The 23,761-nt window shown below is 40.3% G+C and overlaps 2 protein-coding genes across 2 annotated transcripts in view; both read left to right on the top strand.

Moving 5' to 3' along the window:
• The first annotated feature begins 6,740 nt into the window (after window positions 1–6,740).
• Window positions 6,741–22,687, top strand: UBXN2A (UBX domain protein 2A). Its single transcript, XM_026044880.1, is given in 8 exon segments — window positions 6,741–6,758; window positions 8,380–8,433; window positions 10,045–10,180; window positions 12,381–12,490; window positions 14,049–14,189; window positions 18,191–18,355; window positions 20,658–20,838; window positions 20,840–22,687. Coding segments are annotated over 7 exon segments (882 nt in total). The 5' UTR covers window positions 6,741–6,758; window positions 8,380–8,392; the 3' UTR covers window positions 20,948–22,687.
• A 740-nt stretch (window positions 22,688–23,427) lies between these two features.
• Window positions 23,428–23,761, top strand: part of MFSD2B (major facilitator superfamily domain containing 2B) — a 30,635-nt gene continuing 30,301 nt past the window's right edge. The window contains exon 1 of the mRNA XM_026044885.1: window positions 23,428–23,433. Coding sequence (XP_025900670.1) covers window positions 23,428–23,433 — 6 coding nt within the window. The remainder of the gene's footprint in view (window positions 23,434–23,761) is intronic.

Here is a 23,761-nt window from a genome sequence, read left to right as displayed (position 1 = left end):
CTTCCTTTTCATCAATAGAATCTGCAAATGCAAGGTGGTGCATATATATATATATATATATAAAATATTAAATGCAACGATGTTCTTAGGATATTGAATAAGGGCCTACTCAATTTTCCAAGCAAATGTTTTCTTACTGAGTACACAGATAAACTTTCATTTTTATGAGACAGTGCAAGATACAGAGTGTTTTGACCATAGGAATTAGCTTCTTTGTCTCATCTTGCACTCTTTATGTTGAGCTATTAGTTCTTATTAGCAACTTAAATTATATCCTGTTTAAGAATCTAGAARGTCACTTGAAACTGAGTGGTTCTGCTCAGTGAGATTGGTTTTGTTATGTTTCATATCATTTTATTCATTTATTCATTAACCATGCTTGATAGTTATGAAAGAGCGTCATCATTCCACAGGCTTGCAGGCTAAAGGAATAGCTTCATTAAAAACTTACAGGTTTTGAGAATAATTTCATTAAAAACTTAAATGTTTTGAAAATGATAGTTGGAAACCAGTTTGCTTTTACCTTGAAGAGCTGGAATAGAAGGAAACTGCAGGAGACTGTCCCTTACATTGAAGGGAGAAGCTCCCTGGGAACAGCCAGTCTCACATAATCATGATGACACATAAGGTACTTTTTTAGTTCTCTTCCATTATACTGATAAGTCAGATATTGAATCCAAATCCTGTTGTCTGAAAACAAAAAAAAAAGACCTTGATTTTTTTTTTTTTTTTTTTTTTTTTTTTTTTTTTTTTTTTTGTCTGTATCACAGAAATCTTATGCCCATTCTGCAAGGGCACCAGATCAATCTGTGGCCTAAAAAAGGGCCCCGACTGCAGCTGTATTGAGTGTCATAACTGGATTATAACGGGCTGGCAGGCCTGTGTGGGGGAGCTTGCATAACATCTGTTTGCAACATGCCTGATTCAAACCAGCACTGCCCCTTTCATGAATGMTGATGACTTTTTATAAGTAAAATAAACTTTATCGTTATGCAAGCAAATTGATTTACTTGGGTGCCTCTCTAGATCTGCCTCAAGCAGCAGCCAACCCATAACTTGCAAGTTGTTTATTTTATATTTACTAAATATTTTGACCATAATTGTGTCCTTTTTTCCTGTAGTTCTCATCTCTCTCCTGTGAACCCTGCTCTTTCTGACGCCAGGGGGATTACTCTTGTGGCGGGACTGATGTAGTTAAAAATCCCTGCTCGCTGCTTTGAACGTTTTTAATGCTTTCTTCCCATTATGTTAGCATAGCAGGGAACATGTGAAGACATGTTTCAGYTTGGGTGTTTACTCTCTTGTTTGTTTTTGGCAGATGGTTTTATTTTCAGGTTTCTTGGTTGTCTTGTTTCTCTTGTAAAACATGGCTAGTTATTTTGACTGAAACAGCTTTCAGCTTTATAGAGGCCACGTAAGCTCCATCTCCATTTTTAGTCCTGACAATATAAATAAACCATAAATAACAAGGTTTGCTTGATAGCTTAACAAGGTTTGCTTGATAGTTTTGTTTGCTATTTGTTTGAAATATAAAAGGCAGTTTAACATAGGATTAATATTTTATATCGTATCACACATACTAAGAGATTTAAATGTGGTTTAAGAATAAAAGATGAAGTACTACAGAAATGGATTTAGAGTAATTTCCCTAATCCAAGAATTAACTTGATGACATTTTTTATATCTGTTGCTTGTTTCAAGTGTCATTAAAAAAGAACGAGATTAAAAAAACATTTTGACTCTCTTCAACACTCTATACGCAACTTTATAAAAACAAAACAAAAACTCTCTGAGTTGAGAAAGACAAGACACAAAGAATGGAGATGGAAAAGGACTGCAGCCAAACTGCACTAAATATTACACAAAAATTCTGCAGGGCTCATTTCCAGTAAGATTCAATTTGAAGTTCTCTAGTTTGGTCTTACAGCTCTAAATGCTTCTGAAAATAAACGCCATTGGCAAGGACTGAGTTTCAGAGGAAGCCAATTTATAACAAATGTGGGAGCTTACCCTTAAAAGGGTATCCAACACCCTTTTATCTCCAGTTACTCAGAAAAGATGTAAATATCTGAAATGTATATTAAGAAAAAGCTAGAACATCTGCATGTAGAGCACTAGATAATGGGAAAACCATGAAAAAGTAGTTAAGCAAAAGATTCTCTTTCCATCAAACAAGAATTAGATCTCATTAGGACTTAACAGCATAAAAAAATAAAAAAATACCTAGGATAAGGAGAGATGGAGAGCCTTGTTCGCACCACAAGTAATATTTGATGGCACAAGAAATATTTGGAGATGGAAGATTTTTTTGCCACCCGTCCCTGTTTTACAAGGAAATCAGGAGCAGACTATCACAGAAGAAAACGTCCTGCATCCCTTACTTGGGATGTTAATATTAGTTTCAGTGTAGCAAGGACCGAAGGACTTTATTCAGYGAGTTCCCACTTGCTTCAGCCATGGGCAATTTGCCAGAGATTACTTCATAATATCTGCAAAGAGGTGTAATATTCCAAAGAATGGAAATCAAATCATCTTTTCAGGACTCCAATAAAGCTCTAGTGTGTTTCCCTCTGTCGTGCTGTCAGCTCATCTTGGTTTCAGCTGAATCTTGAAATAAAGAGAATTCACGAGGTTCTTGTAAACCTGCTTCAAGTCCCTTCCTGAGAGGATCTTAGGAAACTCAGATTGTAGGTTTCCCCTTGAAGGGCATAGGTGCATGGGATGCAAGCTTAGAAACATCAAGCAAGCAGTGTCCTATAGCCAGAATCAGTATCTCCTGAACATAAAGTGATACAGTCACTCTCCCAATCATTTTGATATGTTATCAAAGATGACACATTATTTGAAGACTACCATTTAGAAATGTAGAATGGTAATATTCTAGAATTAAATAGTCCATGTTTAGTCCTGCTATCAGCTCCCAAATCTCAAGCTTTTCTTACACACTGCAACAGATAATACCACTGCAAATCGAAGCGGTATCAGGGAGGAGATGACATTAAATGGGAGTGGTGAGATTTACCTCCTAATATTTCCAAATTAGCTTCTTATCACATCTGCCCACCAGCTTCCAAAACATTTCTCTTTTCTGATGAGGTAAGGTTGCAATAAATAGTCTTTCTAATACTAAGAACTGCGTGAAATTCACTGGCTGATGATATTGCAGGCCAGGAAATCCGTTTGGACTGTTCTTCACTATCATTCAGTGCTGTAAATTGCTTCCGTCCTGGACAAAAGTGGCAAATCAGCTCATTTTGCTGTTTATGGTCATTAATCATAGGAAAGTCCTACCGCCAGCCTGTTACTGTGCTGGATGGTGTGCAGCTTCATAGCAAAATGGACCCTGTCCTAAAATGGCTGGAGTATAAATGAGCCTTTATGAAATACATCAGTACATAGAGACATTGTGGGCACAGGAGTGCAGAATGACTTGATTAAGGTCAGATGCGAGGTCCGTGTCAAAAACATTATTTGCTCATATATCTCCCTAGTCCTCAGTCGTAGCTTTCGAGTGTATCTTCTTGCTACAAATCCAAGAACTATCTCATAAGCTACGGCACTGTCTCATAATTTCATTTCAAAGTATGTCTTTGTTTGGGGAAATCACATCATAGCTTATTTCCAAACATATTTGTTATCTGGTACTAACAGCTCTCTTGAATTTTTCATGGTTTCATGTAGTTCCTGTTACTTTAAAAAAAAAAAGTTAAGTTGTATGCACTTTTCTTGTGGATTTACAGTGCAGCTGGCCAATAGCCTGTGTGGGCACGTCCTTGATTGCCCGAGAGTAATTAATACCCCCCTATGAATGCTGATTCACCCAACATGGCCCATAAAAACAATGACTCACTTTTCCATTTTCCAGCTTTCCCAAAACATTTGTTCCTCAAGCTGTTTCTCCTTGTGTGGCAGCCTACAAGGTTCAACATTCCTGCAAGGAGTATATGGAAAGGGGACATTGTGCAGAGGAATGTGCTGTCTTTGATACTGGAATTTCTCCATATGGAGCAATTACTCTGTATTCCTGTCTATTACACAATTCTCATTTCCCTCTATTCTGTCTGAGTATGTCCATGCATTACTGCAAAGGCTTCAGGCAATAACTGCTGTCTCAAGTTAAGGTCAATCGATATAGCTGAATTGTTGATGTTTAATTAGAGGTAACCGATGCTTTCAGCCGGAATGGGTTTGGTTGAATATATAGTTTTAAAATATCCCTTCAGAATTATTGTTCTGCTCATTTTTAGTTCACTGCTGTGCACTGGGCCTTCTGTCCTCATGACAGGATGGGTGGTGACAGCTCAAACACTGCTTTACTTTGTCAACACTGCGATTCCCCCCCACATTATATAAGAACTTCAGGGGTTGTTGTTATCTTCCACACCAGTGCATCCCATCCCTCATGACAAAGGACCACGAGACACCATATCCATCTTATGAATACCCTGCTATAGCTTTTTTTTTCCCCCTTCAGTAAACTCATTCTGTGCTATTTGCTTCTGTTCAGCACACAGTAAGAAAAGGCCCATTTGCTTCTGTTCATCTTGTGTAGTATTTGTTACCAGAAAATACACTGTATGAAATGCATTGAGTCTGAAAGAATTCCAGTGAAGATGGTGACAACACTAACTTGAAAGTTTTCAGCTTCTAACTGAGTTTGTACATTATACTAAAACTTAAGCAGGAATATTTTCCTTAGGTTCTCATACTCCTATGTTTGTTGATAGCTTTGCTAAAGGAGAAGAGTTTAAAAGAGCTGTTAAGGAACCAGTAAACTCACTAGGACACTGATTTCCACTGTCGTAGGTCAGCACATCAGTCACACTCTGATTTTCAGTAACAGGCAGCATTTCTAAATCCATGCATGGCTGCATCATTGCACCAGGTATGTCCAGGCTTGATGCCTCCTGTGCTCACTCCGGGGTCTGTAAATTGTTGGGGAAAAGGCTCAAAAGCAAAAGCACGTTGTTGTACTTCTGTGTTGAACAAAAGGGGTTCAATGTAGTTAAAACATTGGACGAAAATGTAAAACAAGCCAGCACTGCAGGGTAAGTTTCTAAAGTTTACACAGCAACACATAAATTCCTTGAAATATTTGAGATAAGCTGTAGATATATAAATACACAGCACACTTAATGAGATCAAGTAACACCTGTAACTAACAAGTGACTTCTATTTAACAAAGCTATTTGCACCCTGAAAAAAAAATCTCAACTTAGAAATCTGTATTTTGAAGTGACTCTCTTCACATTTTGCACCAAAATAAAAGGGAAGTATCTGTTTTCAGAGAAGATTCGGAGGCATAAGCTGTAGTTGGATCTCATCCAGCTACAGCTTCACAATTACTAAAAATTATCCTTCAAGAAGGTGTGTGTTGTGACAAAGAAAACTGAGTTATAGCTGCCAAATTAAGGGCCAGATTTCACTCCTTTTACTCRCCTTCACTGACCTGGTATCCAAGATCTTATTTCAGTCATATTTTTCAGTAATATTTTTCAGTATTTTTTCAGTATTTTCAGTATTCATATTTTTCAGTATTTTTCATATTTTAGTTCTTACAACGAGGCGGCTGCAAGAAGAGATCCCAGCGARGAAGAACCTTCAGCCAAATAGGACCCTTCTACCTTTGCTTCAGAGGGCTCTGCTCGCACTTAGTAATTCACAGCGGATCTCCGATTAATTACCGCGAATTAGCTAGTTGTGGCTGCTCAGTTCAGGTTAATTCTAAATATTTTTACAGTTCGCATCGCTAATTATTGAGAAGCCTCATTAGAGGGCGGCAGGTGTGACGGGGAGCGCGGGGGCTGTCGAGGCGGGGGGGGCGGCGCGGGACGCGACATGGCGGCCGCCACGGGGGGAGGGGCCGGCCCGCCCCGTTCCCGCGCTGCGGGGGGGGGGGGGAGAGCGTTGTGCGCATGCGCGGAGCGGCGCGGGACGTTGGAGCGAGTTGGCGGTGCGGGGGTCGCGGCGGTGCCTGGTGAGTCGCTGTGGGGCGCAGGGGGAGCGGAGCGGAACGGAACGGAACGGAGCGGAGCGTCCCGCGCGCGCGGAGGCAGCGGCCGCGGGGTTGCGAGCGGCGGGGCGCGGGGTCCCGCGCTAACGGGGTGCCGAGCTGCTACCGCAGCGCGTCCCGAGAAACTGCGCTTTCCCCTCCCCTTTTTTCTTTTTTTTTTCTTTTCTTTTTACTTATTATTTTTTAATTTCCGCGAGCCGAGCTGACCGCGCCCCGGCAGCGAGGCCGGCCCGGGCCGGGTCCGGCCGGAGCCGCCCTCAGCGGAGGCCGCTGCGCCAACGGCTCCAGCTTTGCCCTCCAGTTGGTTTAATTTCCCGAGGCGCAAAGTTCGCGCCTCTGTGATGCCATTTACCACAGAAAGGGGGAAAAAAAGGAAAAATCACCCGCAGTTTTAGCGGTTTGTTGGAYAGCAGAGGGTGTCTGAGGAGCGGGGAGAGGATCCAGCAGGGTGTCAGTCGGTGCAGGTCGCTGCCTCCCTGTGTGGGGCTTTGGCGGCTTTTCTGACCCCAGCAAACACCAACGTGCCACGTAATCTGTCGTCTTTACCTTGACACGCGAATGCAAACGCTACTTTTAAGCGTAATTGCTGTTGTGCCTTGGAAGGGGAAGGGGCTTTCACAGCTGACCAGTTTTGAATAGTGCGCGATGGGGCCGGTGTGAGCAGCAAAAGGAGGAGCGGGTTCGCTGCCTCGCCGTTTCCTTTAGCAGCTGTGGTGACAAGTTGCAAAGAAATCAACGGCAGCAGGTGGCTGGAGGTGCCTCTCGTGCCTTTGGGGCGTTTAAATAGCGAAAGATTTGGAGAAATGCATCTTAATGTGAAACACTTCGYGCTGCAGTGCTGAAAATTAAGTGGGAGAAGTTTAGAGAAAGACTTTTCTTAAGCACTTTTAAATTCGGTTTACATCTTGATAGCAAAAAGCAGCGTTTTCGAAGCTCAAGTCCCAAGTGCAGAGAGCAGATACGGTTACAAGATCATCATGTACCCAAATATAATCTTCTGGCAGAACACTTGTAAAAGCAGGAGGACAAAAAAAACCCCATCTCTACCACATCTGTGTGATATGTCAAAGATATGCTAAGCAGAGCTTTGATTAATGTATAACAGGACCTTGTGAATTGAAGGCTGCTTAAGCTATAAAACTTAGAATGGTCAGATGGCACGAATGAGTCTACCTGGCTCTTACGGAGGTTTCTGGAGGCTTCTCTATATTTCTGATGAAAGCCTCTCATAAGGTTTTAACTTTCAAACATGGAGAGATATCCAAGCAACCTCCCAAAGAATATAAGTTAGTACTGAGTAAMTGAATGTCTGTATCTCTCTCTCCTTCAAATATTGTAGTGAATGTTTTCTAACTTCTCCATCATCTGTTAAGTCAGATGGCAAGGCCATTTTCTATTTATTTTAGCCTTGCTACACATGCTTCTTTTTTCAGGAGCATGATGGATGTCAGTGCTTAGTGACACTTATTAATAGCCATGCAAAATATGACTTAGTTCCCAACCCACCAGGAGCAGAATGTCTTTTGTGTAGCTTGTGCCAAGCAATCCTTAGGAATAGCTCTTTAAATACAGCTGCAACTTAAAGTATCTCTTCTCCAGCAGCCTTCTCTAGTTTTAGGGTGATGTTTGTTTTGTGGGTCTCTAGTTGTATGACTTTCGCTCTTTTCAGAGAGCTCAGAAAAGGGACTCTAATGAGACCAATATGCTGTTCTTTGTCACTTTTGACTCAGCCGCCTAATCTTGTAGTATATTTAGTACTTCCAAATCCAGGATTTTCTCTCTATCTAAATGGCAGAGCAGCATAACATGCTGTGTGCTGCTTCTGGGAGGCTGAAGCAATGTGTTGAGGTAGGGTAGGGAGAGGGAAAATGAGCCTGGCAAATCTTTCAGCTTTGGGTAGCACACACTGAAGGTCATCAGACGTACTGCCTGCAGTGGCAATGCAGTTTTCTGCAACCGCCTGACAGAGAGGGTTGCCAAAAATCACAGGAGTTTAAATAATACCCCTCATTTAAAAAGAAAATAGAAATCCTCTCACCTAGCATGAACATGGGCATATATCTTATATTTTTATTTTAATGGTTCATTATGGCATTTGTTTTGTTCATTTAGGAAAAAGAAAACTGCCTTTTAAGTGTCCGAAACTGATGCTTGGTTCATGTGTCATCAAATTAGAAACTGCAGGAAAGCAAAGAACCATCTGGAGTCTTTGGGTATTTGAGGGGGGTCAGGTTTGTGCTTAAGAGTCCTGTCAACCCAGGAAGAGCTGTAAGCAGTGTTTCAGCGTCAAAAATATGTCAAGTGTGCTATGCATTTTGTCCATTCTACATATTTATTCTTTTTAACCATCTTCTTTCCATAATTAGGAAAAGTACCAAAATGAAAGAAGTGGACAATATAAAAACTGTGAAGGATGAATGGTAAGTGTTGACCACCACACACACATATCTTTGTGCTTTTGCTTTCTCCCATTGCTCTGTGTGTGTCTGTCTTGTCATGACCTTTAAGCTTGTATATATTTGAAAGAGGTAAATTGTTAACACTGTAAAGAATATAGGGGATGTTACTGGAGATGAGATTTGAATGAAATATCAACTTGCACTTGAGTACATACTGAAATAAAATTGGTGAAGTGTTAACAAAAGAAATTATTTCAAACTAGTATGTCTTCTGTTTGCTAGTTCCTCACTGCTTAAATAATAGTTACAGTAACTAATAGAGCTGCCAAAGCAAACTATTTTGTTGCTATTATCCTTCCTAACTGATTTTTTTCTATTATGAAACTGTGAAGGACATTTGTAATTAAAGAAGAAAGGATTCTTTGTTTACTTTTTGCATCTGCTGCACATAAACTGGAGGTTTCAAGAGGCAGATTGTTGTGCTTAAAGATTTTTTGCATACCTGGAATGTTTCCTAAATGCAAGAAGCTGCACAAACGTTTTTACTTAAAATAGAAAGACMAGCTTACAAACTGCTGGCCCACTGTGGCGTTCCATGTTCAATGTGGAGATGACAGGTTTTCAGTTATGTTTTTAAGGTAAACTTAGATTAATGATTCAGGTTTCTTCTGTTAGAAAATTAAAACTGTGGAAACTTATTTCACGATGTCATTGAGATTTTCTTTTGTTTAAAGATGGTGATCTTACTGTTACATAAACATAGTGCTAACAATAATCATTTCTTTTTTTGTACAGACATGTCTAATTGCTATTCAAGTAAACATTGTTCTTTTCAAATTTACTGTAGAATTTCATGTAAAATTATTTTTCTTCAAGAGATAGGATTTGTTGAATTGTTTAAAGCAGACTTTTCTGAATTTCCAATAGAAATAACTTCTGCAATATTTATCGAAAGTTGCATAATCCTCTTCCTTTGCAAAGAACATGAACTGAAAGGCAGTCATTGAGGTTGCTTATTCCTATTCCTATTATAGTAGTTATTCAACATGTTCAAGTAGTGTTGAGTGAGTTGTTTTCAGGTTTCTGTAAGGTACATTCAAAGGCAGGAATGGTGGTTCCATGCTGGCCCTGGGAAGGTGAGGGCTTGGATAGGAGGAAATAAATACTAGGAGAGTTTTCTTGGATGTAAGTTTTAAAAATTACATTAAAGGAAGTTACCTATTTTAACAGGAGGAAGCTTTAAGAAAATGGATAGCTTGTCAGAGGTGTTTGATTAAATATTTGATGGCTTGAATTAGAGGTACGAATTGTCTAATTTTCATTTCCTGCTCTGATGTCAAGTTTAGAAGCTTCTGCTTCACCTTCTGCTTCATGCTATTGTTGTTCTCTATATTGTGCTTCAGAAGTGCAAGTAATAACACCGGTTAGAGCTTCTTTTTCATAAGTCTTTTTTTTTTTTTTTCTGAACAGGGACAATGCAGAGCTGTAACAGAGCTTTTTAACACCAACTAAGTTGGGTGCAGGGGAACAAACCCTTTGTACCTGCAGGTGCTGAATTTCTGGGTTAGCTGCTTCTGTTTTCTGTTGTGTTTTCTAAGAAAACAAACTCATTTCTGAGTCTTTATTTTGCAGGAGGTGTAAATCTGGAACTGATGATCAGATTCTGAATAGCACAGATCAAAACCATGACTATTTTGTAGATAAGCTTTTTGAAGAAGCTCAGAAAGTTGGTGCAATATGCATGCCCCCGGCTACAGTCAAGAATCAGGTAGGTGATGAAGAAAAAACACATTTAACATGATAGTTCTGCTGGCAGCACACTGGAAAACAAATACAAGAATTCTATCAAGTCTTATCACAGAATCCCAGAATGGTTGAGGTTGGAAGGGATCGCTAGAGATCACCTAGTCCAACCCCCCTACTCCAGCAGTGACACCTAGAGCACAGGGTGGCATCCAGGAGGGTTTGAAGACCTCCAGAGAAGGAGACTCCACATGCTCCCTGGGCAGCCTGTTCCAGGGCTCTGTCACCCTCACAGGAAAGAAGTTCCTCCTCACATGAAGATGGAACTACCTGTGTTTCAACTTACACCCATTGCCCCTTGTCCTGTCACTGACCTCCACTGAGAAAGGTTTGGCCCCTTCCTCCTTACATTCTCCCCTCAGGTACTTACCCGTATTGATGAGATCTCCTCTCAGTCTTCTTTAGGCTAAACAGGYCCAGCTCACTTAGTCTTTCCTCGTACAAGAGATTCTTCAGTCCCTTAATCATCCGTGTCACTCTTGGCTGGACCTCCTCTAGAAGCTCCATGTCCCTCTTATACTGGGGAGCCCAGAACTGCACCCAGTACTCTAGGTGCGGCCTCACCAGAGCTGAGTAGAGGGGCAGGATCACCTCCCTTGACCTGCTGGCAACACTCCTGATGCAGCCAAGATCCCATTGGCCTTCTTGGCCACAAGGGCACACTGCTGCCTCATGGTTAACTTGGTGTCAACCAGGACTCCCAGGTCCCTCTCTGTGGAGCTGCTCTCCAGCGGGTCAACCTCTAATCTGTACTGGTGCCTGCTGTTGCTCCTCCCCAGGTGCAGGACCCTGCACTTGTCCCTGTTGAATCTCATGAGGTTCCGCTCTGCCCAACTCAGCAGCCTGTCCAGGTCCCTCTGAATGGCAGCACGTCTCTATGGCCTGTCAGCTACCCCACCCAGTTTGGGGTCAGTCCACCTGTAAATTTTCCTGTCCACCTGTAAAGACACATGGATGCATGGAAGTCAGGCTAGGATTGGAATAGCTCAATGCTCCATCATCTATGTAACTTGCATTGGTTCATGCACTTTTGCTTTATTGGTAAAGAGAGTGCATTGATCATAGGGTGCAAGAATGTGAGAAGTAACCACAAAAGAAATTGCCATATGGAATTTTCTTTCTCCAAAGTTGCTTGAACAGTTGCAACCTTTTACGGCTTTATGCCTTTTTGACAGATTACCCAAGCAAAAAGAGAAGGGATTCTGTTCACAGTTTGCACATGCTGTGTGTTTATGTAGCAATCATCTTCTAACAAGCTAAACTTTGCATAAATAGAAGGAGGGGAAAAAAACCAAGACTGTCAAGTACTACCAAGCCAAGTTCCATCTAATTTCCAGCTGAGGTGAATTCTGCCTTTGTGTGTGCTTCATATGCCATACGTGTGGCCACGTACCTGTCAAAACTCTATGATTTCAGGAGTCGGACCTGAATGAACTTATCCTTCCTCAGATGGCACAATGGAGAAATGGGAAAAAAATGATTCCAAATCTATCCCAGTTGATGKTGGAGAGATTTCAGTGAACACTGTGAAGGCTGCATGTTGAAGAAGTAAATGTTCTCTGACAAAGGGAGTGAATTACGGAGAATTTATTTTTTTCATCCTCCTAAGACCTGATTTTTTTCATATTCTCAGAATTTCCAGGGTAACATAAAAGTACAACTATCTGAAAGTAACATTTTTAGATAACTGTTCCTGCTTTTCCTGAGCAAAAGGCTTCTGCATCAATGCTTTAAATGCCCYGTTTTCAGAGTATCCTCCTGAATGGTCAAAGTAAGGCAGCAACAAACCCATCTGGACTCTGCTGGCAGTTGGTGTTGCAGGCACCAGATGTACAGGCTCTCAAATTAGAGCTCTTGAAGAATTGCAGCAGGTCGACATCTTCAATCTTCTCTGTTTCCTGCTGGGAGAAAGCAGTCTTCCTGGACTGGGAAAGCATGGGGATGGGGGAAGGTCTGTTTCTAACTCTGAGAGATGATACTTGGGAATGTGAGTTACTCCTTGCAGTTGGCCCAGCACCAAGAGGTAGAGCAAAATAGATCATAAATGAGCATTCTGTCAGTATTTTTTGTCAACTCAGTGGCTGGATTTAAAAACACAGGGGACTCAGTATGTCAAATAGTTCTTACATCAGTGACGCAATGAGAATTTTTTTCTTATTTTACAGGTTGATATAATTATTAAACTTTGGAAAAACGGATTTACGGTAAACGATGGTGAACTGAGGAATTATGCTGATGCTGCAAACCAGCAGTTCCTGGACTCTGTTAAAAAAGGGTACGYGAGCTTCTATATATTGAGTCAGCCTGCATTAATATGCTTTGGAGAGCAGCTTGCTCATGCTTGAAAGCTGGATGAATTTTGACATAGCTGCTTGGCTTTGCRTTGCGGTGGCACTGCAGGAGTGTTGGCTATTGCCTCTCTTAAGTTCCTGCAGCGTTAATGGCTGTTTTAACATCGGTGGGTTTAGCAGCTTCGCGGTGCGATAGTGGTGCGCTTGCTGATGAAACGGATAAAAGCAAGTGTTGGTAGGAGGCACAGCAGGTGCAGGATGAAATACAGGGCAAATCAGAGTGCCTGGTAATAGCTACCACTCAAAGGATGCTTTAACTAACAAACTCAATCCAGAAGTGGTTGAGCGTTTCGGGTTTTATGGCCTTTGTGTGTTTTCCTGTTATTGATAAAAAGCCTCCATTAAATGAGCACAGTTGCTGCCCGTTACAGAAGTTCCGATCAGCCCTCATTTTCTTTCTCTAATGGAAAATGGTGATTTCCATCATTTTGCAGTCTCTCCCTAATCCTACTGTTAACGACTGGCAGACTGCTGTAATCTCTAGTACTTGATGCAGTGTTGCTTTAAAATAGCAGATTGAAGGTAGAAACTAATATTTTTGAGCCTTTCATTTGTGATGTTATCTTGCCACATATAAGTAGACTTTTATGGAGAATACAATTTGGTAATTCCTCCACACTTATGTGAAGCAATTAAACTAACCTTTGATCTTCACAGTTCACTTGCTCTTGAAAAATGCAATCTTTACACTGTATTTTTCTCTGTAGATGTCACCCACATTGGTTTCACTAGCAATTAACTGCCTTGTTTAAAGTCTCCTGCTCTTTGTTTGCTTGAATCAGAGACAAACTTGCACCTCCCTTCCACTATTTGCTTGTAGAGATGCTAAGTAATCATAAGATGGTTCCCAAATAACTGTTGCTGTTGGAGAAACCCTCAGTACAGTCCATGTACCAGCTAGGCACCTCCACCCAAAAATGTGGTATCTGCACCGGAGCTCCTAAGTGAGAGCACTGCCATGTTCCCCTTAAAGCAAGTAATACATCACCAAGGTGATACTATTTCCCTGAATATGGAACTATTAGTGGTAATTTAATTTTTGAAAAGCTGAAATTCATGTTTATCTGTAATTAAACACATATGTTTCTAAACTTAGCCTTTCTCTATAAAAGTCTAGTGTGTTTTATTTTATTTTACTATGGCAATTACAGACATAGCTGCAGTAGTTTTTTTTGTTAATACTATTTTTTTGCACATTCTGTGGAGTATTTTTGGTGTGATAGCTGCTGRGTAAATTTGAACATCATCCAGCAATTCTCCTGCTGTCTGTTTTTAATTCTTCCCTTTCTAGTTAATGTGCAAATCAGGAATTTGAAGTCGCTTCTATGATCTGCACTTAATATAACTCATATGCTTTCAMTTATGAATTTAAAAACATATTATCTTTATGATGATAAACATAGATATTAATTATTAATCTACTTTGTGTACTGAAAACAGTATCTTTTTTTCTGTGTGTGATGTACATATTTTTTGCTTAAGGGAACTGCCTTTTGAGCTACGAAAAATTTTTGATAAGGAGGAAGTAGATGTGAAAGTGGAAGACAAGAAAGATGAATTGTATTTATTGTCAAGAAAGCCACTGTTCCATCCCTTTTCTGGCCATGGTTACAGATTAGGAAGGTAAGTAGTGTGACATGATCCGTGATTTGTAGCAATCTATACCTACACTAAAGGATCATACAATAACTCAGGTTGAGAGGGACCTCAGGGTTGCCAACCTCCTGCTTAAAGCATGGACTGTTGAGGCTGTGCCAGGTTTTATCCAGTTTTATCCATGGGATCTTAAAGCCCTCCAGATCGGTGCTGGATAGAGGGGGTCACCTGCTCCCAAAAACTTGCTGCCTGTGCTCTTGTTAATATGGCCAGGGTGCTSTTGGCCCTCTCTGCTCAAGATCTGAAATTGGCTTTCTCCAAGTGCCCTTTCCCATTGAAAGGCTTTTCACTCTTCTATTYCATAAGGTAAGAGAAAAGCACCTTTCAAGCTGGTGCACATTGTTTTGTGTGACAAAAGGGGGATATGACATTCTTGTAGAATGCAAAATATCCTCTTATTCAGTTCCTTTTATGATATTTTTTAGTATTCTACCATATATTTCTTGCAGTAACTTTTTAGYATGTTACACTGATTCCTCCTCCTTTTTTTCCATGCTTCTCTTATGGGTGGGGAGGGCCAACCACTAATGCCAGTGCTAAAACTGGACTTGATTTGTTACCAAACAGCACTATATTTTGGAAGAATGTTGTAGAGGGACAAGCCAAGAGAGCACGTGACAACCTCTATAATGTTGCTTGCTCTGGCCAAATCATCTTCACGTATCCCTGTCACATAAGATTTGTGTGCTTTTAAAAGCAGACTTTGGCTTAGGGATCATGTGAAATGGCAAAGTGCAAGTGGTTCCAGGCTGGCTTAGAGAAATCAATGTGTTTCATCAGAAATCCACGTATCGTATGGGCCATTCATTTGCTGTATGTTGGAGTAGGTGAGGTCAGTAGAGAAAAGCTTCCCAAGAWGGACAGAAAAGGGGAGATGAGACATTGCAAGTTTTGTTTCTGGTAGCAGCAAAGTTCTGAGCAAACAAGAGTCAAGAATTTAATATTTTTTTAATCCACAAATAGACAGGGATATAGGAAAGGCAAAAAGTGCTCTATAAATATGCCAGTTTCTGCTGCTGACATCAGTACTAAATGTCAGCTTGTTCACTTGCTTGTCTTGCTCTGTCATGCCTACAGCAAGGAATGATCTTGCTTCCCAGTAGATTTTGGAAACTTGCTATTTCGTGCATTTCAGCTGTCTGGTTTTGTGCACTGAGATGTCTGACAACTTRCTGAGCATATTTGTTCATTATAGCCTGGTATAGAATAGATTGTTCTATAGACTGGTATAAGTATAAAATACATTTTTTTTTTTCTCTCCATGAAACTTCTTTTGTAAACAGTCCTTATCATTTTCCTCCTAGCATTTCTAGATGGATGGATTATGTAGGTTGATGAACTTTGTAGCCCTTATATGAATTTGTCTGTTACGGCTTACTGAATTTGATCCTTTCCCTATGTTATACGGAGAAAAAAAGAATGAGACTTAGAAGGTGTGTTAGAAGAGTCTAATGAATCTTTGTGAAGGGTTTATTCCTTCTGTTGTATCCACCTCTGCCCAGCTGCATTTGATGGTGTGTAGCTATAGCAAGATTCACAACCACGTTGCTTTGTTCAGCTTAACTATACATTTTAGGGTCTCCCTCCAAAGCATGTTAATCCAAATACTGGATTAAATTTGGATTTATTGACTGAAAACCCTCGTAGCAAAGTGGACTTGCTTTGTAACCTCATTAGGATAAAATGCTGTGGGTCAAACTTCTTAACTGTGAACCTGGGTAAGGCACAATTCTCTTAGTTTTTTTTGCCTTTTTTTTTTCTCCTGAAAAATTACTGGAGATTCTTATGTCTCTTCGATGTTTAGTTTATCAGATTATCAAAAGAAGATGCAACAGGAATAAGAAAGCCTTTAAAAGAGATGATGCTACTTTGAAGTCAAGTTAGGAAGACTTTAGTTCTTGGTTTGCAGCTTTAATAAAAACTCCTACCACTAGATGGCTTTATCTGCCTGCTCTGAAAGGACAAAGCTACGAAGTATAGACACACTTTAAACCTTGGGGAGCGTCTCCTCACTTTCCCCTACAGCTCAGCTTAAACTGTTGGCTTCAGTTTTATTCCACATACACTTGCTATTAAAAGGATCATCTCTGGCGCCTAGTAAAAATTCTTGAGATGTGAACACGAGAGAGGAGATTTGGCTTAAGAATTGCACCAGAGTTTGTATCTGCTTGAGAGACACTTGTCTGAATGACCACTGTGGTTGAGGGGTTTGTTCTGGAAACGAACCCCACTGGGCAAAACTGATGATTGCTCGCCTGACGTGTGACTTGGACATTTTATTCCATTCTGCTTCCCACATTTGACATCACCATTGTGGTCCTCGAGCCTTCTCTCTGGGTCTGAAGGACCACTAGGCTTTATCAGAAGTTAAACAACAGAAACAAAGAAGAAATATGGATGTGAGCCAGGTAGAGGCAGGTGCCTARTACGTTACCTATCATGGGAGCACCAGGATGTTTTACATGTTTCTCATGGCATCTGCTTCTTGCTTCCCAGCTGGTTTCTGTATAACGCAGAGCAGTGAAGTCTGTGCCCCTCTGGTGCCTCCAGTCCCAGTGAGCATCCCTTATCCATCACTTGGGAATGAGATTCCCTGCTTCTCATTCTTTTCATACAGTTTCAATGGGAGAAATTAAAAGTGCCTCTATTCTTGGCTGGCAGCCTAGAAATTAGGATGCTCACCTAGACAGTAGAGGAATCTGAAGTGCATTTTTTAATACCTCAGCATGAGAAGGACATGATCCCAAGAGTCAACTACTTTTTTTTTTTTTTTTTTTTTTTTTTTTTTTTTTTTTTTTTCAAGACTAATTTTTTTTTTTTTTTTTTTTTAATGAAAAAATGGCTTTGTCTTTTCTGCTTTTTGATTAAGCTAGCAAACCTACGGGAGCAAAATGTAAAAATATAAAGCTGGGGCTTGTTTATGAAGCAGGTGCAATGGTTTTAATAGTTATTTATGGCTGTTTATTACTGACTCCTCACTCGAGAAAAAATAATGGATTTTTTTCAGTGCAAAGGTGAAACTTTCCCTGCAACGACTGTGAAGCACTTGTGTAGTCAGAGACCATGGCTGAGCTGAGAGAAATGGCAGCTCCTTAAATCAGTGCTGTTCTTTTGCAAGCAAACAGCTGGTTGTACTTACAGACACTGAAGTTCTGCCCGTTGGATCAAGTCTTATTGATGATTTAAGCAGTACATGGCAAACAAGCTTAATCCTGAAGTGCTAAGCTCTAGGTATCTCTTCAGAATCAAAATTTTCCCCAGTAAATATGCCTAGATTTTCCCCCTTTCTTGCCCTTCCTCCTCCCCATGTGCACTGTGCACTTGGACAGAGGTCTCTGYTCTGTGAGGTCCTTTAGTGACCTTTAGGGATGCTCAGCTATCAAAAGTAACCTTTGAGATCAAAACCCAACTGCTGTTTGCATTAATCCTGCATGTTCACATTAAGCCAGTTCTTCTGACAGATAAATAGCAACTCTAAAATGAAGCGGGGGGTGGGGAGTGGTCTAAATCCCAAAAGCGGGGGAGGAAATGGGGTCTAAACCAAGGCGAGCAACAGTCAAACTGAATTACTCTAGTTACAGTAAGAATTGAACATGCAGATTTGATGCATACCTAAGTTTCACTATGTGATTGGAGTGCAAAAGATGAATGAAAAATCTTCAAATCCTCTCACTTCTCTTCTGTGTTTGTATTTAATCCTTGTTTTTTTCTCCTCCACCATGTAAAAATATTTTCTGTGAACAAACTAAAGCTCTTTTAACATTGTAGTCTCCAAGAGAAGATACTGACATATAAAACTGTGTTTAAAATTCAACATCTGTGTTAATATTCCTGTTTTTTTTTTTTAAAGGATGTCCTCAACACACATTGACTCAGAGTAGAAACCTCCAGAAACAGAGGTGTGAGTGGAGGTTCAAGCTCCCAAGTGACCTCAGGTGACATAACCTTGTGTTGCCCTTTCTTTGCAGTGCGACTCCAAGGATTATTTCTAAAGTAACAGATGACCAGCAAGAAGCTGACAGCAAGAGACCTCTTCCGTTTGTGCCCTTAAATGACTTGGAGCCTATCACGAGCATCCAGATCTGGTTAGCTGATGGAAAAAGGATAGTTCAGAAATTCAATGTTTCTCACAGGTAAGATTTCTTTTAGCACTGCCCTATGCGTTTGCATCAGAACTATTTGTCCTGTAAGTAGATGTGCAATAGGTCTCTCAGTTCTGTAGGTAATAATTATGGCACCCCCATAATGTTAACATTGGAGAGCTGTTCTGCTGAATCTAGAATACTTTTTTTTTGAAGAAACTAATCAATTTTTAGTTGACAAAACGGGAATGTAAGAAGAATGTGCAATGACATTAACTGGTTAGTGTATAACTGTCGTTAAAATTTCCTGGACAGATTTTTAGGGCTTCCTTGTATTGCAAGTGAAGGTAGATACATTGCTCATTACTGGAGGAGGGAGTTCAGAATTCATCCCAGAATTCTTGCCCAGCTTTTGGGATGACAGATATTTCACAAACTGAGTACATCTGGAGCAAATCATTTAATAAAAACGAAGCTAGTCATTGAGCAGAAACTGCACCACAGCTGTTGAGTTCTAGCACATCTACTTGTATCCCTTCCAGCGTGCACAGGGAGCTGGAGGATGTGACTTAGGTTTGAGCCAAAGGAGCCTCTAGGGAGGGCCAGAGTCAGTGCATTATCAGGAGGGGTTATTCCCCTTCCACAACATGTCAGCTCTGTCAGCAAAGGCAGACTACAATGCATCTAGTATATTTAATTCTCATTTCTAAACTTCCAGTTCCCCAAAGAGGCTTATAGCTGGATAACATCAGAAGTGTCAGCACAGCCTGTGTGTGCTGGGACTTTTAGGAAGAAGGTGGGATTAACTGTTTAAATTGTAGAACTACTGTCTTTAAACACCTTTTTTTTCCCAAATATGTAACTTGCTGCTCCAGTACTGCACGTCGTGTAATACTGAAATGATGTGTTGTCTGTACTGTGCTCTGATGCAATTTGAAGTGATCACAGGTTGAGCACAATCTAGGCTGCTGTTAAGATAAACTGATGTGGCTTTGTGTCTGGGCATAAGGAAAGCTTAACAGTTGCAAGCTAATGATTATAACTCTTTTTTTCCTTAAGTAGTACTTCTTTGTTACTGTTACCTCTAGAAACCCAAGGTATGAACTGAAACACTGTTGTGAWGTACCAAAGGGCCAATTGTTATTTTGATTATAAATTTGTAAGTGGAGGCCTCACTACCTTCATTATTCCACGTTTGCTTTCATCTTTACGGTAAATAATAGTGTGAAAAGCTGCTAGGTGTTCTTGGAGAAAACAAGTCTGACATAAGCAGTCTTGCTGGTGTGATGCTGTCTTTGGGACAAGTTTACATTGAATATTCCAGCATAATGTCTATTCTTGCTATGTGGCTGTCATGTTCCACGTAGTATGTGTCTATGGCCTAGCAAGGAATAGAGGGAAGTCCTTTGGGGAGGGGTAGAACCTGAAGGTAGGACTGCAAGTAGCATTTGCATCAGAACAGAATATTCCCCTTTTCAGCAGGAGGAGCAGACAAAAATCCCCAATTTGTAAACTAAGCTATAGCCTTTAGGACAAMAATAATCAGTGACCAGGAATTAATAGGACAGATATAGACAGTATCTACATGTGGCCAAGGCAGAGGAGCTTGGTCATCTGGACTATGTAGCATCCTCCCAAACTTGGATCAGGAAGGACACCAGGTCAGGGACCATTTTGTGGAGGCAGTAGACCCTGYGAGGCACCTGACTCGTGGGGGAAGGAAGGGTGCCCTTAAAAATTGGCCTCTGGGCAGACTCTGCCAGTTGGGCATTGGCACCACTTATTTTTTGGGTATGGATGTATCCTGTCATCTTCATTTTCTAATCAAACTGCTCAGTCTGGACTCTTCCTTGTCATTACAAAGCCGTCTTGCTCCTTGTTCTTTAGAGATTAGAGGCTGGCTATTAAGGGGTCATGATTTCACCTCTTCCCCTGCTTTGGTAAGAGGAGACTATGTTTAGATTTAATTAATATTTTGGAAAGTTTTGCAAGACTTTCTTAATTTTTTATTATAGTGCTGCTATGCATACTATACACTAGAGACTTGCTGATTCCAGCTCATGGTTGTAAAAACCACAGGTCAAGAGCTCTGCCAGCTGTGAAGAAATGTGTGAGCCACGGAGAAACATCTGGGTCCCTGGAGCAAAATGCACCCATCTTCTTTCCTTGGGTTCTCTATTCTTCCACAACCATCTCCTTGGGGGTTTATTAGAAACCTGGACCATSAGGTTCTCCTGTGTGTGAAATGGGAGTCTCATATTGTTCTTGAGGTAGCTCTGTGTATTGTGTGTACATTCTGCATTGGGTTTTTAGTACTTAATATCCAATTTTCTTTTTTTTYCCCTTTTCTCAGAATAAGCCACATCAGAGATTTCATCACAGAATACCAAGGATCACAGGGAAGGGTTCCCTTTACACTGACTACTTCTCTGCCCTTTCAAGAGCTGCGGGATGAGACGCTCTCACTCGAGGAAGCAAAGTTGCAAAATGCTGTTGTTGTTCAGAGACTTCAGAAAACAACTGAGCCTTTCAGACACTCGTAGAGAAAAAGCACCCGAGAGTGACTGTGAAACTGCTGCTACACCTGAAGGACACCTCAAGAAAGAGCCAAATGGCGCAATCCAAAGCATGAGCGCARTTTAGACGTTAACTTGCCAAAAGCTCCACACAGACAAAACTAGACAAAACCAAAAATGTAACCAGCAATATCTGGATGCACTATGATCCTCACTTAGTTGCACTCTTAGCAAAAAGTGTGCTGTGCTATAATCTGCTAAAATAGAAGTATTTTCTATTCATTTCTGTGGTCAGAACCTGGCTATAATGTAGCAGAGATAACTATACAGCAAAGTCCTCTTTAGAACTTCCTTAGGTAGATAAGCTTTGCCAGCCTGTCCTTCAAGGAGTGTCTAGATGAAATGGTACTACTGTAAGACTTTGCTACTACTAATAGCACCTTGTAAGGAAAACTTTATTTATTTTTGCACTTTGGACTGCAAYGAGACTAAACTGTCTGGTTTTACTTACTTTTCAGTGTAAGCTGCTTCAGTTTGCATTCTTCTTACAGTAATGTTTAGGCAAYAGATGCTGCAGGGAAGCTCACATATGAGCTCTAAATAACTTGAAAATATTCTACAGTATTGATATCTTTAGGATTTAAGTACTACAAAATCAGTATGTTTAGGATTAAACTTCTACAGTGTGAATGTTCCATTAAGTTTTCATGTGGTAGGTGCATGTGTGAGAAGATAAAAACGAGGTAGTCTGGTGCATGCTGCTTATGAAGTGCCTCAAAATTAGGCATTATTACTAATGGCTGAAGTGGTTTCTGCCTCCCTCGTGTTCTGCCACAGGTGTTTTTCAGGGTGATGTTAAACTACCTAATTCACTAGAAGGAATAGAGAACCACTGCTAGTCTTTTCTCACCGAAGCTCTTCTTTTCCTGGGGTTTACACCAAAGCTTCTCTTTTTCTGGAGTTTACAGGCATGCTGGCTTAGAGGAATATAGCTGTTTCTGTATTACATATTCATTTTTGTCCTCAAACAGCCAGCTGTGGAGTGCACTAAGTGCATGTGCCCATGTTTCAGAGATGTTCAAAATCTTTATTTGCAAGTCAGGGTTTTTCCCATGCTATCACCTTCTCTTTTCAGCCAGTTCTTATTTCACTGTTTTTTATTGTGTGGGCATAATATTTGGAGCCAAACCCTCCAAATTTTGCTGAAGGAGAAATCAACATAAAGGCTRAATATCCTGAGGATTGTACTTGCTAAGTAGCACGTGGGTTTGTGAATGGGACTGAAGTCTCTGGATAAGACTGCCTGGGGCCTTCAATGAATGGTCATTGGTTTATGCTACCTGAACAAATGTTGTCATATTTCCTCTGTTTGGTTGACTGAAAGAYGGGTTTGCGGTTTCTTTGTTTTGTTTTAAATGAAGGTGACTTATTGGAGTGACTTGAATTATTTCTAAAACCCTTGTTACCTCAAACAAGATCTGCGCTTAATTTATTCATAGGATTGTAAAACTGTATTTTGCTTTAGCATCTCTCCAGGTTCACATGAGGGCAGTGGATGAAAGTCAACTGCACAAGTGTCCATTGAGTGTATTCAAAACTAGATAGTTCTTTACAGATAGTTTATAGCAGTTGCTGTGTCATTCAACTTTATATTGCTAGTAACACAACTAAATTCTAGTCTACCAGATCTCTAGTAGTAGGACCAGTCAAATATACTTTGAAAACTGAAGAGACAGCTCATGTACTGAGCTCCAGTTCTTAGTTTGCAGAGCTTTCTGAACAGTAAATTTTATTATCTAACGCCTCTGAATCTGTTTTAATATGAAACCAAGTATGAGAGAACCACAAATGGTTGATAATAAGTTCAGTGTTCTTATCCAGAAGGTGCATGAAACCTCAAAGTAGCAGTATACAATTCCTGCATGTGCAACATAGAAATTTAGTGAAAAAAATACTGTAAAATTAATTGAAATTGGGGGGAGGGAATCGAGTTCAAAAGTAGGTAAAGCAATCTTGCTTTTTATCACAAGGTCATGTTTTTGGAAAGGAGTAGGTAAGTATTTAATATTCCAACACTCATTCATGTCTGCTATCAGTATTTAAGAGACTGGGTAGCTTGATTCTGCTTAGCTATATATTGTGCTTTACTCAACTGTTTATGGCTGCAACTTTTATAGACTTAAGTGTGTTCATGGTCAGAAAGCATCCTGTGAGTGCAGTCACCTTAATTGTAATACAAAATGAGATCAATTTTTAGAAAATCAAAGTAATATTAACTGTCTAATCCCATGTTGGACTAAAAGGTGCTTTTAAAAAGGGGGGGGAAGGGGGCAACAAGCCTTGCTTAGATAATTTATTCRCTAATTTAGAGAAGATGTGGAAGAGCCCTGTAGTCTTTTCAAACAGCTAGCTGCTTTTTGGGCAACTTACAAAGGCTGATAAAATACCTGTAGAGTCTGCACAGTCTAATCTCTTGCTCAGTGGTATAAACAGCTATTGCGCAGTGATCAAATGCCATTAAAACCAACCTGATAAGTGCTCAAGTCTGTGAAGCACACAATGTTTGGGGTTAATCATCGTTTCTTCACAAGTCATCGGTGTTCTCGCATGCGAGTAAATCCAGTGCCTTAGTATAATTTGCAGCAAAATTGAATTTTTTTTTTTTTTTTTTTAACAGGCTATTTTCCCTAAGTGGAAATATATGTAAATGTAAGTAAGGAATAGATTTAACATGTATGTTGTGTGAAGAAAAGAGAAACTTCACCGTGAATTTTGATGTTTCCTGTCCTGGAATTAAATATGTTCAACTCGTTTAGCTTAGTATTTTAGAAGAAACTGGTTTGGAACTGCAAGAGCTTCACCTCTCTTTCTAGGATGATCCATCCTTGATCTTTAGGACCCCTTGTTGGCCTAAAAGCTTTAGCAGGTGTTAAATGAGTCT

Source organism: Nothoprocta perdicaria, unplaced genomic scaffold (assembly GCF_003342845.1).
Source record: "Nothoprocta perdicaria isolate Ctin4 unplaced genomic scaffold, notPer1 scaffold_39, whole genome shotgun sequence".
NCBI classification, from domain to species: Eukaryota; Metazoa; Chordata; class Aves; order Tinamiformes; family Tinamidae; genus Nothoprocta; species Nothoprocta perdicaria.
Note: the sequence above shows the minus strand (reverse complement) of the source record. Positions and strands in the feature narration are given on the sequence as shown.